Source organism: Phasianus colchicus, chromosome 18, assembly GCF_987193195.1.
Source record: "Phasianus colchicus chromosome 18, bPhaCol1.hap1.1, whole genome shotgun sequence".
Lineage (NCBI taxonomy): Eukaryota > Metazoa > Chordata > Aves > Galliformes > Phasianidae > Phasianus > Phasianus colchicus.
The window spans coordinates 2038312-2052314 of record NC_143453.1 but is presented as its reverse complement, the minus strand read 5'-3'; the positions used below and the strand labels follow the sequence as shown (position 1 = coordinate 2052314).

The 14003-nt window shown below is 43.1% G+C and overlaps 1 protein-coding gene across 3 annotated transcripts in view; it reads right to left on the bottom strand.

Annotated features, from left to right (window-relative positions):
* The window catches only part of FBXW8 (F-box and WD repeat domain containing 8), a 47747-nt gene that overhangs the window by 11195 nt on the left and 22549 nt on the right, over positions 1-14003 (bottom strand). For all 3 annotated transcript variants that reach the window (XM_090120780.1, XM_031592091.2, XM_031592090.2), the window contains exons 5-7: positions 12374-12531; positions 6314-6510; positions 5110-5319 (exon numbers count right to left, since the gene is read on the bottom strand). In XM_090120780.1, coding sequence (XP_089976906.1) covers positions 5110-5319; positions 6314-6510; positions 12374-12531 — 565 coding nt within the window. The remainder of the gene's footprint in view (positions 1-5109; positions 5320-6313; positions 6511-12373; positions 12532-14003) is intronic.

Here is a 14003-nt window from a genome sequence, read left to right as displayed (position 1 = left end):
CCAACAAGAGATGGGGATGTGACATTTCAAGTCCACAATGGATAAGAAGGGATCTGGCTTTTGCTCAGGTTAAAACCGTTCCATTCAGAGGATATGCACAGAAGTGACAGGGCTATTCCATATGCATTTGTGAAAAAAGCCATCAAATTAAGTACAGCACACGGCTGCAAGTTGGAATTCTATTTCTAAAGGGATGCAGAAAAAATATTTTCAAGGTTCACAAGCCTCAGAGGTGCAGTTTCCTACTGCAAATGTGTTGCATTGCCTACTGTAAATATGGCACGTAACACTGCAACAGCAACAACAAAATCTGCCTGCTAACAAATGCAAGGTCAGCATGTTGGTACTTGCACACAGAGATAAGTGTGCTGGCTCCATAAATTTAAAGATGAGCTAAGATTTAAAAGGAGCAGATGAGGGAGACGGACAGACAATCAGAGAGAAAGAAAAAGAGTAAATCATACACAAAACAGCCAGTAAGAAAAAAAAATTTAAAAAGCAGTTAATATACATGAATAATGGATGTTTGATTTAAAAGCAGTTTACTCCAATATGATGTAATTTTTGACAATCAGCCAGAGAGACTATTTTGCAAGTTCTTGCCAGATATAAGTCATTGTGTGAAGCTGGTAACAACATTTCTCCGAGCATGTGGAAAATTGACTTTCATGCCATCCTAAAGGTGACTTTCTGCTGGCAAGCAGGAACTCTTATTTCACGTGCACTTACTGCACCAAGCAGCCTTCAGCAATGCTTCAAGACCTGCACAGAGAATTACAAAAATAAGTCTGCAGCAAACCCAGCCGCCAGCCAAACACGCTGCCTGCTCCTCCAAACAGCCACAGCTGCCACCCAAGTTACATACAAAGCTAAAGACAAGCACAGGACAGTTCTTCCTTGTAAGTTTTTCTTTGACTGGAGTCACAAGTAAGGCTGCATGCTGGTGGCAAGAGGCAGAGCCAAGCATTGCCCAGGCAGTGCACAAACCCCAGGAAGGCAGCTCTGCCAATGCACCTGCAACCCCTGCTGCTGCTCCAGCACTGGACACATCCCGGGCACAGACTGCCAGCTCCAGAGCTTTGCCAGAGCCGATGGGTTTGTGGTGCTGACAGATGTCTGCGAGGACCTGCGGTGAGAGCACCGGGCTCATTTAACTCGTGGCTGAAGACTGATGTAAGAGTTCAGGTATCCAGAGATGAAAGTCAAGTCACCACCCACCACGACACAAGCACCAGCCTGGAAGCACTCCTTCCCTAAGCCAAGGAGAGGGCAGGTGAAAGGAAGGCAAAGTAGTCCTTAAAAATTGAATGAATGGCTTTGGTTTCATAGATTAGCACCTGGAATAAACATGGCACATCCCAGCAGCTCTGTTTTCAAAAGCAGAGACAATCACCACCAAAGAAGCTGTGCCAATTTTGAGGTATTCATATTAATGTGTGAATAGGAAAAAAAAACCAACCTGAATGTCATTAACATTAGCCAGGAGAAAAGAGCTTTATTTGTCAAGCTGCAAAATGATTATTGGTCATTTGCAAGCAAAGAGAAACCAAGGTGGATTATTGTTACTTTTCAGTGAGACAGAGGTTTAGTGATATATCCTGCAAAATTAAGGCAAAGAAAACTCCTGCTCTCTCAGCAGGGCTGTGCTCCTCACAGTGCCTGACTGGTGGGCACATCCCTCCTGTCCCCTTCAGCCCTCAGCAACTGAGGACAAGAGTTTGGAAAGATGAAACTGCTTACAGGATTTGTGCTGGCTAAGAAAACTGAAAAGCACTCACAGAAAACTGAAATCTCCGGAACTGGAGACATGATGACACCAGAAGAGACCACACAACATCACTGTGCACAAAGAAAAGGAATTCAGTTAAAAGAGGGTAAAGATGTAAAGGTTAACGTGGAATATCTGTGACCTAAAAACATCACCCAAGGGAAACTAAACTACAAGATTCAATTGACAGGATTATTTTACAACTTCTGATTTCTACTTTTTTTTATTCACATAACTCCAGTTCAGATAAACTGACGTTAGCAGGCAGCTGAAGAACTCTGCAGAAATGTTAAATACAGGTGCACAAAGAGGCAGCGTTTCCATGGCTGATGAGAAGAGACAGGTGATATTGAGCAGCATCCATCAGCACAAGCCAATCATCAGCTCAGAGCAGATGAAAACATGACAGCAGAACAAACAGCTCCCAGGGCACTGCTTTCAGCACACCTCCCTTCTGCCTGTGACATGGGGGCCCAGATGCCACACTGCCCTCCTCCCACCCTCATCCATCCGAAATAATGGTGAAGGTTGTGCAAAAATAAAATCCTGCCACGATGATAGAAGGTAATTAACAAGAATTGCCAAAAACATGAAATGATTTCAACTAAGCTTTAAATGCAGGAGAAAGTTGAGTGGCTTTTGTTTTCTTTTTTTTCTGGGGTGTGTGTGTGTGTGTGTTTTGTTCTTCTCCATCAGGAGAATAAAGCACCTGTACATCTCACTGAATGAACTCACAGGTAGGACAGAGCTCATGTGGGCTTGTCATGGGAGTCCAGACTTACTTGATAGAAGTTCCATGCAGGGAAGCTTATCAATATACAATGTATAAGAAAAGCTTCACTCCATCAGTGAGATATATGCACCAGAAATCTGATCACAGAGTTAATCCTTACTGCCCAGTTCAGACATCCTGGCATGAACAGCACCAGAACTACCTCCAGATTAAAACTATGGATGCCCATGGAATTAGAAAATAGTTTCACATACAGTGTGCAAAAAGGTGAACAGCTGAGCTCTCCCAGCAGCACGACATGGGTAACGTGTTGTCTGTGCAACACCAGCCTGCAGTACATCGCCTGCTCTGTACTCTGTTACCCACCCATAAGCCAGGGGCCCCAGTGTTTGGATTTAGTACTTAAGGAAAACAATACACTGCACTTTAATATAGATGAAATATCCCTTAATAAAGAAATTCCTGTTAGCTCAATGGTTTAAAAAAAAAAACAAAAAAGGGTTGAGGAGCACTCAGACAACTTTCAATATGCACCATCCTCAGGCTGACAGATGCTTACTGAGGTGGGAGGTGAACTTTCTCCCACAGATGAAGCATTTCTGTTCCTCCCTTCTCCTGCACGGATGTCTATCATCTAACAAGAGGTAAGTCTATGCTGTGGATTTGATGTTTTTCTCCTTTCCAACATAAAAGTGCCTACAAAATGTATGCCTCAGATCTCTGCTCTGCTGTCAGATTTGGTTAAAATTAGACAATGATTAAAAAAAAAAAGAGGGACAGAAACGATTTCCCTGCCTGCACTGCCTTCAGAAAGCAGGTTACCACTCAGTAATGTTAGGCTCATGCGCCGACACTCAACAAGAAAAAAAAACCCTCAGGAAAAACAAAGAAAACCCAAACAGAGAGGCAACAGCTTTTCTACCACAGCAACACAGCCAGCAGCAAATGGGGTTGGAATTCTCCACGAACAGGTTTTGGAGATCAAAAGCTCTCCTCAAGACAGATTGTCAACTCATGACCGGTGTAATCAACCAATGCAAAGTCCCTTCACGTCTGTGCGAGGTGAGCAATTATCATCTGAGACATTAGTAATTAATTTCCGGTGTGATGTCAGCTGCTGCAGCAATGCCAAGCACGTGTCCTTGTCAAGCACTGCCCGGCCGTCTGGGCAGCAGCAGCCCCATCTCCTGATTAGGATGTGGGCTGATGTGCTGCTGAATGCAAGCAGCCACCAAGCACTGCAGGGCTAAAGGAGATGTGTCCGGCTGTTCCGAGCAATGCTCTGTGGCTATGGAGATTTCTCTGCTCCCTTATGAGGCACAAAGATGACTGCCAATGTAATGTAAACAAGGCAGTTTTACCTTCTAACCTCCCACCTCTGTGGGGAAGAGTTGGATTAGGACAGCAAAGGAATAAAGAAAGATGGCACAGTCTCGCAGCACCTCCCAGCCCTCGAGGTGTTTATGGTGGGCTCTGCATTTCCCCTGGGAACGTGAATTTTGTGGGGAATTAGATGCAGGTGGAGAAATTTATCCCTAACGAACTACTCCTAAATAAAGCCTTCCTGTTTAAGTCACTTGCCAAAGAAAACTCTCGTACAGACCACAGCTCCTACCTACTGGATGCTCACCTCTACCTGCCCAGGCACACTCCTCTTCCACTCAGCTGATGGCCTATTGTGTGCTGCAGCACAACCACAAACATTACAGATTTAAGCAATGGGCAAGTTGGGCAAGAAAGGGACAGAAACACTTCTCAAGGCAACTGGAAAGAGGTCTGCCTGCAGCCTGCTCCCTGCCCTGGAGAGGTGCACCACAGTGGAGGGGCTGCACCCAGGAGCAGGTTTCTGAGCCAGAGAGATACACAGTTCTTTCTGTTACCTTCTGGGATGCAAGAACCCCACAACAGCCCATCCTGCAAGCAGAAAAGTTTGACAGCTGCATTAAAACAATGCCTCAGCCATGAGTCTTCAGCACTTACCAAATAAGTGCAGTTTTCATCTACCTTGGCGCTGACAAGATGTGCTGATGAAATATCTGACTGGGTCACAGAGGCTTCATATCTACAACCAGCATGGAGCTTCCTCTAATGCAGCAGCAACACCACTCTCACTAGTTTAGAAGTAACTTAGCTCACGCACTCAAGTGCACACACTGAAAAAAGCCTCCTCCCAGAACTGCACATGAGCACGTGCAGGGCTCAGCACACAGCTCTGGTCCTCACCACAGGGGCTGGAGAGTGTATGTGTATTTTTTGTTTCTTTGCGGAGGTTGTTTATTTTATTTTTTCAGGTTTTGGATTGTTTTCTTCTTGGTTTTGTTTTTTTTTTGAGACTAGTTCCCCCTAGAGGACTGCTGGTGCAGCATACAGCTGGGACTGAGGAGCAGAGAATGCAAAGCATTTACACAATGAACCCAGTTAGCTGAACAGTAACCCCTTCAGCTTACTGTTAGAAATTAGCAACACATTACTACACTTAAAAGTATACTTTACATCTACTGCCACCCAAAAAAAAAAAAAAAAAAGCTCAGTAGTAGAGAGGAAAATGATCCTAAGCACAATTTTTTCATGAAACAAGTGCAAAAGCATGACAGAAAGCATTAAATACCTGGTTGGGCTCATTCAGTATCCAGCCAAAGCCTTTGACCCCAAAGGCTGCTTCATGAGCAGAGACATCAAGACATGTGACAGGCTGACCATAGACAGAATGAAGGATTTTCCCAGGGTCTTCTACTTTCAGCAGATAGACAACATCTTCTGCAGCTGCTACTGCCACTGGACTGTCCCAGACCTCTGGAACCAGATGGAGGAAGTTCACCTAAAAAGAGCAGACTTCATTTTTATTGCAGATAAAAACTGTTTTAAATGTCTGTTGTGATATGTTAAACTGAACAAGCTACTGATGCACAGATTGCCCGTGATCTTGAACCATCCCAGTTACAAATTACTTTCAGAAGTCTGAGCATTAACTTTATTTCAGAATATCTGCAAATTATCTCCTATGATGGAACATAGCTTACAGACAGCATGGATCCAACTACAAGGGAGAGGGTGTTGTTTTAACACTGTTACTAGGAAAATTCTTCAAATGTTTGGGGATTTTGTCTATTTTTAAGTACTGTAGGACTGACAGATTTGAAAGAGGGGATGAATCAGGAATGGTTTAAATTGACTTCATACCCATTAGCTGCACAGTTGATTTTTTGCAAAAGAAAAGTTGCAAGGCTCCATTTTTTCTTACACACTTCCTTCCCCATTTCAAAAAGGGTTGACACACTGAGCCATAATAAAACTTCAGAGAATGGGATCACTTTTGGTTTTTAATTAAAACAGCCACAAAAGTTCAGTGACAGAAGGTGCAACCTGAAGGAGCTGCACAACTAGTTACAGCTTCACAAGTGACACTATTAGCTCGTCTGCAATATCCTGCCTCAGAATTAATCAGATAGCGCTGATCTGGAATGAGACCTCGAGTTTTAGCTCCAACTCTATGCGAGAAAACTGATTTACAAGATGAGCCAACTTAGCTTAATGTTGACAAAAAAAAATAATTGATAACAGCCAACCTCCTGCACCATATGGACTTCTGTTCATTTTCACTTGTAGCTTAAGCCAGCATTGCACCCTTGCTCTTCAGTAATGAAAGGTTCATCCATTAACCTGCTACAGAATCACTGCCTCTATCTGATAATGCTGTTATCTAGCTCACACAACACTCCTATAAGATTTTTAAAAGATCCCTCTTAACCATACCAAAAATAATTAGTAGATCAGGAGCTCCTGGAATGAAGCTGGGCAATCTGGAGACTCACCAATTTCTGGATTTCGAATGTTCCTGTAGTTTGCCAGAATCCCCTGTCATCAGGGCTTTCCATCTTGACCTCAAAGCCAGATGCTGTTGCTACTGTTGCACCCTTGGAACCCAGAGCTAAAGCCTGTATCCTCTGGTTATGCTGGTAGCGATGGATTGGCTCGCGCCCTATCATCAAGCTCCAAACACTCACAGTACCTGCATACAAACACAAAGCAAACACACGTGAGAATTTAAGAAAATCTTGTAAGATCATCTAAAGATGCAAGTTTATAAACATTCTAACAAAAACAGTGTGTATGCATACAGAAAAGAGACTCTAGAGCATGGGACCAGAATTTCAGCACAGAGGTTCAGAAGGAACTTTCCAAAATGATGATGTGTGCAGGCACTCGAGGCTGTGCTGCTCTCTGCAATTCCCACAGCTTAGTTTTCATGTAACTCTGGTATCTGCCTTGAGGAAGACTGCTTGACTTACCTCCTTCCACGCTTGCAGAAGACCGGACCTAAACCTTTGATGATTGGACTTGGTGATCTTTGAGATCTTTTCCAACCTTCATGATTCTGTGGTGCTGTGACTCCTAAATTCTTTTTCTTACACTTAGACTGAAGTAACACGAACACAGTGAGGAAGAAAAACTTGAAGCTCTGCACACACAGCAATCAGGCCGTGGACATTAACACTATTCCTAACAGTCAGTTTGCAATCAGCAGCAAAACTGAACAATGACACTCTGGCAAACAGAGTTCAAAGCTTTCAGAAAGCCAAAGAATGCAAACCTCAAAGAATACAGGAGTGCAAGTCAAGAGAAAATGCATTTGCAATTGCAGATTTTCCTTGCACAGATCACCAATGCTCTATTTAAAAGCACGGTACATTAAAGCAGTAATCTGAATAAGAGCAACCTGAAGCAATTAGGAGCGTATTACAGAGCAGAAGGGCCAGACAGAATTGCAGACTCCCAGGCCACCTTTGCACTGAATTAACAGAGAAGCAATCTTCAGATATGACAAGAGGACCGGGGCAGGAGAAGCCTTCTTCCTACTTGAGTATGCCCATTAATGATGAAATGATTAATGACAGCTCTTCCTTCAAAAGGAGACATAAAAGCTCTGACAGACAGCTGCAGACGGGCACCAATGCCAGTTTGCAAACACTCCTCCCGTGTCCCAGAGGAGGTGAAGCAAGAGTGTGGTAATGAAACTGCACAGAGCAAAATGGTATCTAAATGAGTTTAAATTGATTTATGTTTGCTTTTGTAAAGATTATTTGGTATCTGGAAAGTGCTACCAATGTGAAATAATGCAGATAATCCTTAAGATCCCCATCTAATGGCACTCCCACTGAATATTTATATTCCTCGCCATGGGAACATGCACCATAATGGGGACCATTTTTGTTTTATTAGGGATGCATATTTAAATTAATCTGCTATTTGCCTAAACAATTAGCTGCCTCTGTTTGTTCACACAAAGCCAAAACTGCAATTAGGCTTCCATCAAAGAGATAAGTCCCGACTCAAACTGTCCCGATGGAGTCGTAAGGGCTGCGAGCAGAACTTCCCAAAATTACTTCTTAGCATAATGGTAATTATGTTAATTGCTTGAAAGGTAAATAACCACTGAACTGGTTTTGAACAACACACCACTGGCCTGCAGCATGCACGCGGTGCTGTAGGGAGAGCTGGCATTTAGGGGTTCTGCTCCCCAAAGCGGGCAGCAAATCCACTGTCACTGCATCACAAATGAGAGGACAGTGGAAGCACGTTGTGCAATAATACAATCTGTTCAAGGCAGGTATACGGCTTTTTACCAAATGTTCAATAGTCATCTCTGTCCAGAACACCTGAAAGTTTCACAATACGGTGTTTGCAGCAGCTGATGCACAATATGGTGTGAAAATATCCTCGGTGCTACCAAAAAGCAACTGACTTGTAAGGTCATAAGTCAACACAAGGAGTGAAAAGAATTCAAATGGAATGCAAAGAGAAATACCACTTTATTTCATTGGGATGAACCACTACTTCAACATGAACAACTCCTACACTGGAAAATCAAGCACTCCACTGTATTTATCAATAGGTAAAATTGTTACTGCTTCTACAAGTGCTACTTACAGCATTCTGTACTCTGCTTTTCATTGAAGGCGAAATGTATTTATTAGTATGTATGTAAGTCTTTGCAACAGTTAATCTCGTTTGTGTAATAGCACAAAAATATCACCATTACAGTTGAAGATATCAGTATGGCAACACAGAAAAAATTAGGCGTAAGATTTACCAGTGCAGATGAGATCACTGCTTTACATAGTCTATCTTCCTGTCTCCAGCACTCACTAGTACTTCATTTCCAAAGCAGAAATCTTTGCTAAGGTGAAGTTAAGGCTGCAAGCACATGCGTGTTTTCTTTTTTCTTTTTTTTTTTTTTGAGTACTGAAAGCCATTAAATCAAAGTTATACGTAATAATTTCACAGCAGGCTGAAATCTGCATGGCAACTGTGTTTATATTAAGTGAACTCCAACAATAACTCCTGGAATTTGGACTTTGCAGAGCTTTGTCTTGGCTCAGGAAATGAGTTAAGTGCAGGAGGCTGCTGAAAATGGTGCAATTGCAGACACTTGACGTTACTGGTCTTTCTATTTGTCACTTCAGCCCAGGCTGTACAAAGGATGTAGGCTTGTAACTTACCACATATATTGCTGAAATGTGGTCTGGGGAAAGGTCCAGTTATCGCAACTGACTCTATGTTGCAGGATATTTGGGTAACACATTTAACTATGGGTCTATTACACCTCACACAACGCACTGCTGTAGTCCATTCCTGCAAACATCAGCAGCACTGCATACATTCCTGCTGTCACAAAGGAGGGCTGGGGTCGTTCCTCAGTAATAGCAGCAGCCTCCAGTACAGCTCTTCATACCTGGGAGCACAAGGGCATCCTGCAAAAGCAGCTGCATGCCTGTCCTTCACTTCCTCCATTCCCAGCTCAATGACTTGGGAGGCTGTCATCCCTGGCCTGGAGGTGAAATCATGCACCATGGAGCCAAACCCAGGGATATGCATCCACAGACACCTGCACACAGCTCTCAGGAATAAATGTAAATGTACACCTATAGATACATGCTTTGTTTAAAGGACAAACAAAAAAACCTCAAACAAAAGAAAAAAAACAACTCCCAAACCCAAAAACTTTCCTTAATTTGAGGCAGCCTGTCTCCTACTGTAGCTTTTGCCTAGCACTCCATGGTGCTTGGGAGAAGACTCCCACCACATCACTCCATTTCTGTATCTGCAAGCAGGGCACAGTAGGGACAACACCTGCAAGCAGTGCTAAGGACACCAGAATGGACAAGACAGCAGATTCCCTGTCCCAGAAAGCACTGTCAAAATTCCCCTCCTAAAGGCTGCCAAGAAGCAAGCTGACTTCCAATCCTTGCAGAAAGCACCCTCCTCTGCCCCAAGGTGCTGCTGTGCAACTTAGGAAGTGCCACCAACTCTCCCCATAGGTCTTAAAGAGCTGCTGTGAACAAGGAGCAGTGCTGCATCACCCTGTCATGCCTACACATGTATGCAGCACTGCATTTAAAACCAAGAAAACCACCACCCAACCACTTTTCTTGTTGCAGCACATTGTTTTCAAGTCAAACTACAAGACTCTGGAGGGTGGAGGGCTGATGGCTAAAGTAGACCGCTGCTTCCCAAAGCTGTGGCTCACAGCCAAAGGCAGGCAAGCATGGAGCAGATGGAGTCCTGGCAAGGCCCCGACTGTCCCTGCATTAGCAGCATCTGCTCATTACCCAGAACCCTCGCCTGCTTTATCTAATGCTCCAGGAAAAGCATTTTGATTTGATTCATTTCAGTTCGGTAACGTGCAACACAATTAGTGGTAAAATCAAACTGGAGGGCTGCCAGTGCTGACAATAGGAAACAAGGCAGAAGAAATATGAGGCCAGTGGGTTGGAATTCAAAAATCACAACTGTGGATCGAGTTGCCAAGTCCCATTGCCCCAGGTGTACATGCAGTACCCCCACTGAGCACTGGCACGAGCAGAAGGAACTTCATTTTCTCCCCGTACATTTTTCCCTCATTTCCCTCTCCTTGCAGCTTGTTCCACAGAGGCTGACGCTGTCGGAAACATTCACCAAAAGCCACAATTCAATTTTTCTTTAGTGCCATCATGGAGATGCAATTCACTGTGGATGCAGGCATCCTGGTAAGACAGCCTTTCCTCGCTGTACCTCATATGCCTTGGGAAGTGCTCGCTCCTGCTGAAGCGCAGAGCAGCGCTGCGAGGCAGGCATGGTGCGAGCAGGATCTGCCTGTTAGCTCTTCCCTGTGATCAGGTGCCAAGGACATCGCTGCGTGAGCTCTGTTGAACTGGGAGAAACTGATGTTATCTGCACAAGTCTGCTAGCCAGGGATTCGACAGAGAAGTCTAGACTCTCTGCCTGACAGCACTACCTCCAACACTAGCAGATGGTTTCTCTCTGTTAGTCAAACTTACAAACAAAGAGAAAAGGGAGCTGGAAGAGTACAACAAAGAACAATCAAACACATTATCTTCAAAGTCATTCCCCCCCCCTCCCCTCCTTCCAAGTTTAAAATAATTCTCTCCATCAAACTGTAAATATGTGCTTTCAGATTCGAGTTGGTAAACATTTCTAAAAACAGTATTTATAATTCCCTGTTCACATAGAAACTAATCTATTCTGACCAGGATTCTCAAATCAGAGTAACTGCCATATCACAGAGCCCATTAAAATTTCTACCCAAAAGAATACGATGCTGAGCTTTATGCAAACTATGCAGTCACAGCACACACAGGGCCGACAACAAGGAATCTGACAGGAAAAAAACCTGGAAAGATTATTAGATTAGTCAGTGGGAGACTAGAAAGCAAACAAAAGAGCCTCTGCTACATTCACTGTTTGGCACACTGGACAAAAAAGTCAACAGTTAAAACCATCACTGTTATAATTTCCTATGACTTGAGTAAATAACAGTCATGTTTTGTAATACCAGGCTCACTGTTGTCATAAAATGTTGCCTATCAATAATTTTTAGCCACAGAAAATGGAAATAGCACAATCCAGACTAGAAAAACCACTAAAAGTGTTGATCATCTTAAACACTTACTTTCAGATACAAAGCATATAATTTACTTATAAAATAAAAGGATTAGTGATTTTGTTTGGATTACCCATCTCTGGCTTTGCTTCCACATGCAAAGTGCCAGGATCAGAGATAACACACATACAGCACTCCTTAACTTAAAAAGAAACAGACAAAAAAATCCTCTTTATTCACACTCGAGGAGAAGTTTAAGTACCAAATCACACAGTCTAAAGAAAGCTGTGAGGAGCTGAGTCCTGCCTGGACTCTTCAGCTTAGGACCCCAAGTGTCAAGCACTGTTCAAACTCGTGTTTTTTAATTGCTGTTCTCATGCCCAATAGATGCACAGTTGGTCTCTAGCTCTTGATAGCCCTTATATTTAAGTACATTTAAAACAATGTATATAAACCAGGATTTTATTAGTTTCATTAAATATTAGGGCACAGTTTTTATTTCTCTATATCAAAGTATGAAACTCAGTAATGCAAACCAATACTTCAGCTGCATTCCCTGCGTAGCACATGGATGCACAAGAGAGCACACAGCCTAATCAGACATGCAAGTTTACCACTATTCCCATTACAAAGCCTCATAGTACCCTCAGGGAGTTTTGGACAGAGGAGAATGGCAGTGGAAGAATATTTAATATTTTTTATAGCAAAACAAGTTATTTGCTTAAGATAGTTTGGCTGGACTTCAGCCTGGCACTCAAGCTTTGTGTAGCAGTTCCAGTAGGAATTAAACATCAGTTTTAATGGGTGCTATGTTCCAATGCCTCCTAATGCATTTAGGGTTATTGGCCAACTTTCTCACATAAAAGCAAGAGTGTGCGTGTGTGTATATACAGGATTACGGGCACACAAAAAGCTGAGCACAGCTGCTTCATTTTTATAAAGCTTTTTTTTTTCCCTCTTCTAAATAGGGAGGAGAGTTGTGGTTACTTACCGTCCTCGTAAGCCGCTACAGCCAGAGAGCTGTTTATCCTCACAAAGGAGACATGTGGCTGAGGTCCAGCATCACCAGGACCCTGCACTGGTTCCAGGATGGGGGCTGTGTAGTCCCAGGTGCGCGTGTCCCACAACCTCACTTCCCCCGACGTGTATCTGGAAAAGAAAGCTTTTATTCATTCCAAAAACATCTGAAAAGAGGTAGCTGCAAGGGAGCAGAGCAGGAACAAGAAGGGTCTGAAAACTCAATGCCATATACAGTTCCTAGATGGATTCTCTCCATGTCTGCAATCCCACCAACTTTGTTCATTTTATTCCCATTTATTGAATGCAGCAGCAAGTCCACAAACACAGGCAAGTTGGGGCTCTGGGGACACCACTGAGCTACAATGGGTTATCAACTATCGGGGCAAGCTTTACAGATAAAATGCAAGGGGAGCAGGGCTCCAGGAAAAATAAGTTTATCAGCAATGAGTGTCAATTACATCACAGTGAAACTTCAATCTGTTTCCTTCTGGTCTTTAAAGAACGTGCAGTTGTGGTTGTGCCAGAGAAAGGCTGTTTAATCAGAGTATTTATGTACACACATACAAGCATTCACACGCATCCATCCATCCAACCTGCCGCCCTTTAGAGAAATAAGCTTCCTAATGCCTCATCAACACATCACAGTTGCCTACATCTCTGAAGACTAATTAATTTATTCACAGGATTAAGTGTTGTCTTTAGAATTAGAGCAGTGCTTCCTTCTTCACAGAAGACTCTCTTAAACTGTAGTTTTTCTGATGTTTTGGTAACACCAGGCACACTACAGTTTGCTGAAGAAAAAATAAAAAAAATAAGAATCAGCTTCTCAAATGACACTGAATACATCTAATGGAAGGAAGGCTGTAACACAACAACACAAGAACTGTTCTGTGTCACCTCTGCTGCACCACAGTGTACTATTAATTAAAAAAAAAATCAGAACAGCATCTTGCAGGCAAGACTGAGAAGAAACTTCCTATACGACTGACCAAAAATATGGTCAATTTGGAGCAGATCTACAGTTATCTACAAATAAGTTTCAACAGAACTATGACAACAGTCAGTCTCAGCTGTGTTTCTCTGCCATACCTGAAACGCAGATTCTGTTGGAAATGAAGGCTGCTGCTCTGCCAGTTTTGTTCTATTCTGCTTTTGGGGGGAAAATCATTTCAAGAGCAATTCTTCTTAGCCCCAGAGGTTCCACAGGGCAGCAATATCCCATATTTATGATGACAATAAGAAAGTATGTGTTAACAAAGGAGGTGAAGGAAGGTGCTTAACAAAGGTTCAGATGATGCTGGACAGGTCACCCTGTGCCATACACCGGTACTGCAGGTACTCTGGAGCAGATTACTTCCAACACCTCTGGGTAAAAATGTACCACTTTATACAACAAATTGGAGTGTCTGAGGAAGTGGTAGAGAACTGTTAAGCAAAGAGATGTACATTAATTCTCAGTACTGAACTCAGAAGAGAGTTGGGTCCTTGTGACAAGACTTCCTTTTCAGTGCTGGACACCACTAAATAGAAGAAAATGAGAGAACTGGGTGAGATGGCACTTCTCCATCCTAATCCTTTGCAGATAAGGTCCCAATCCTTCT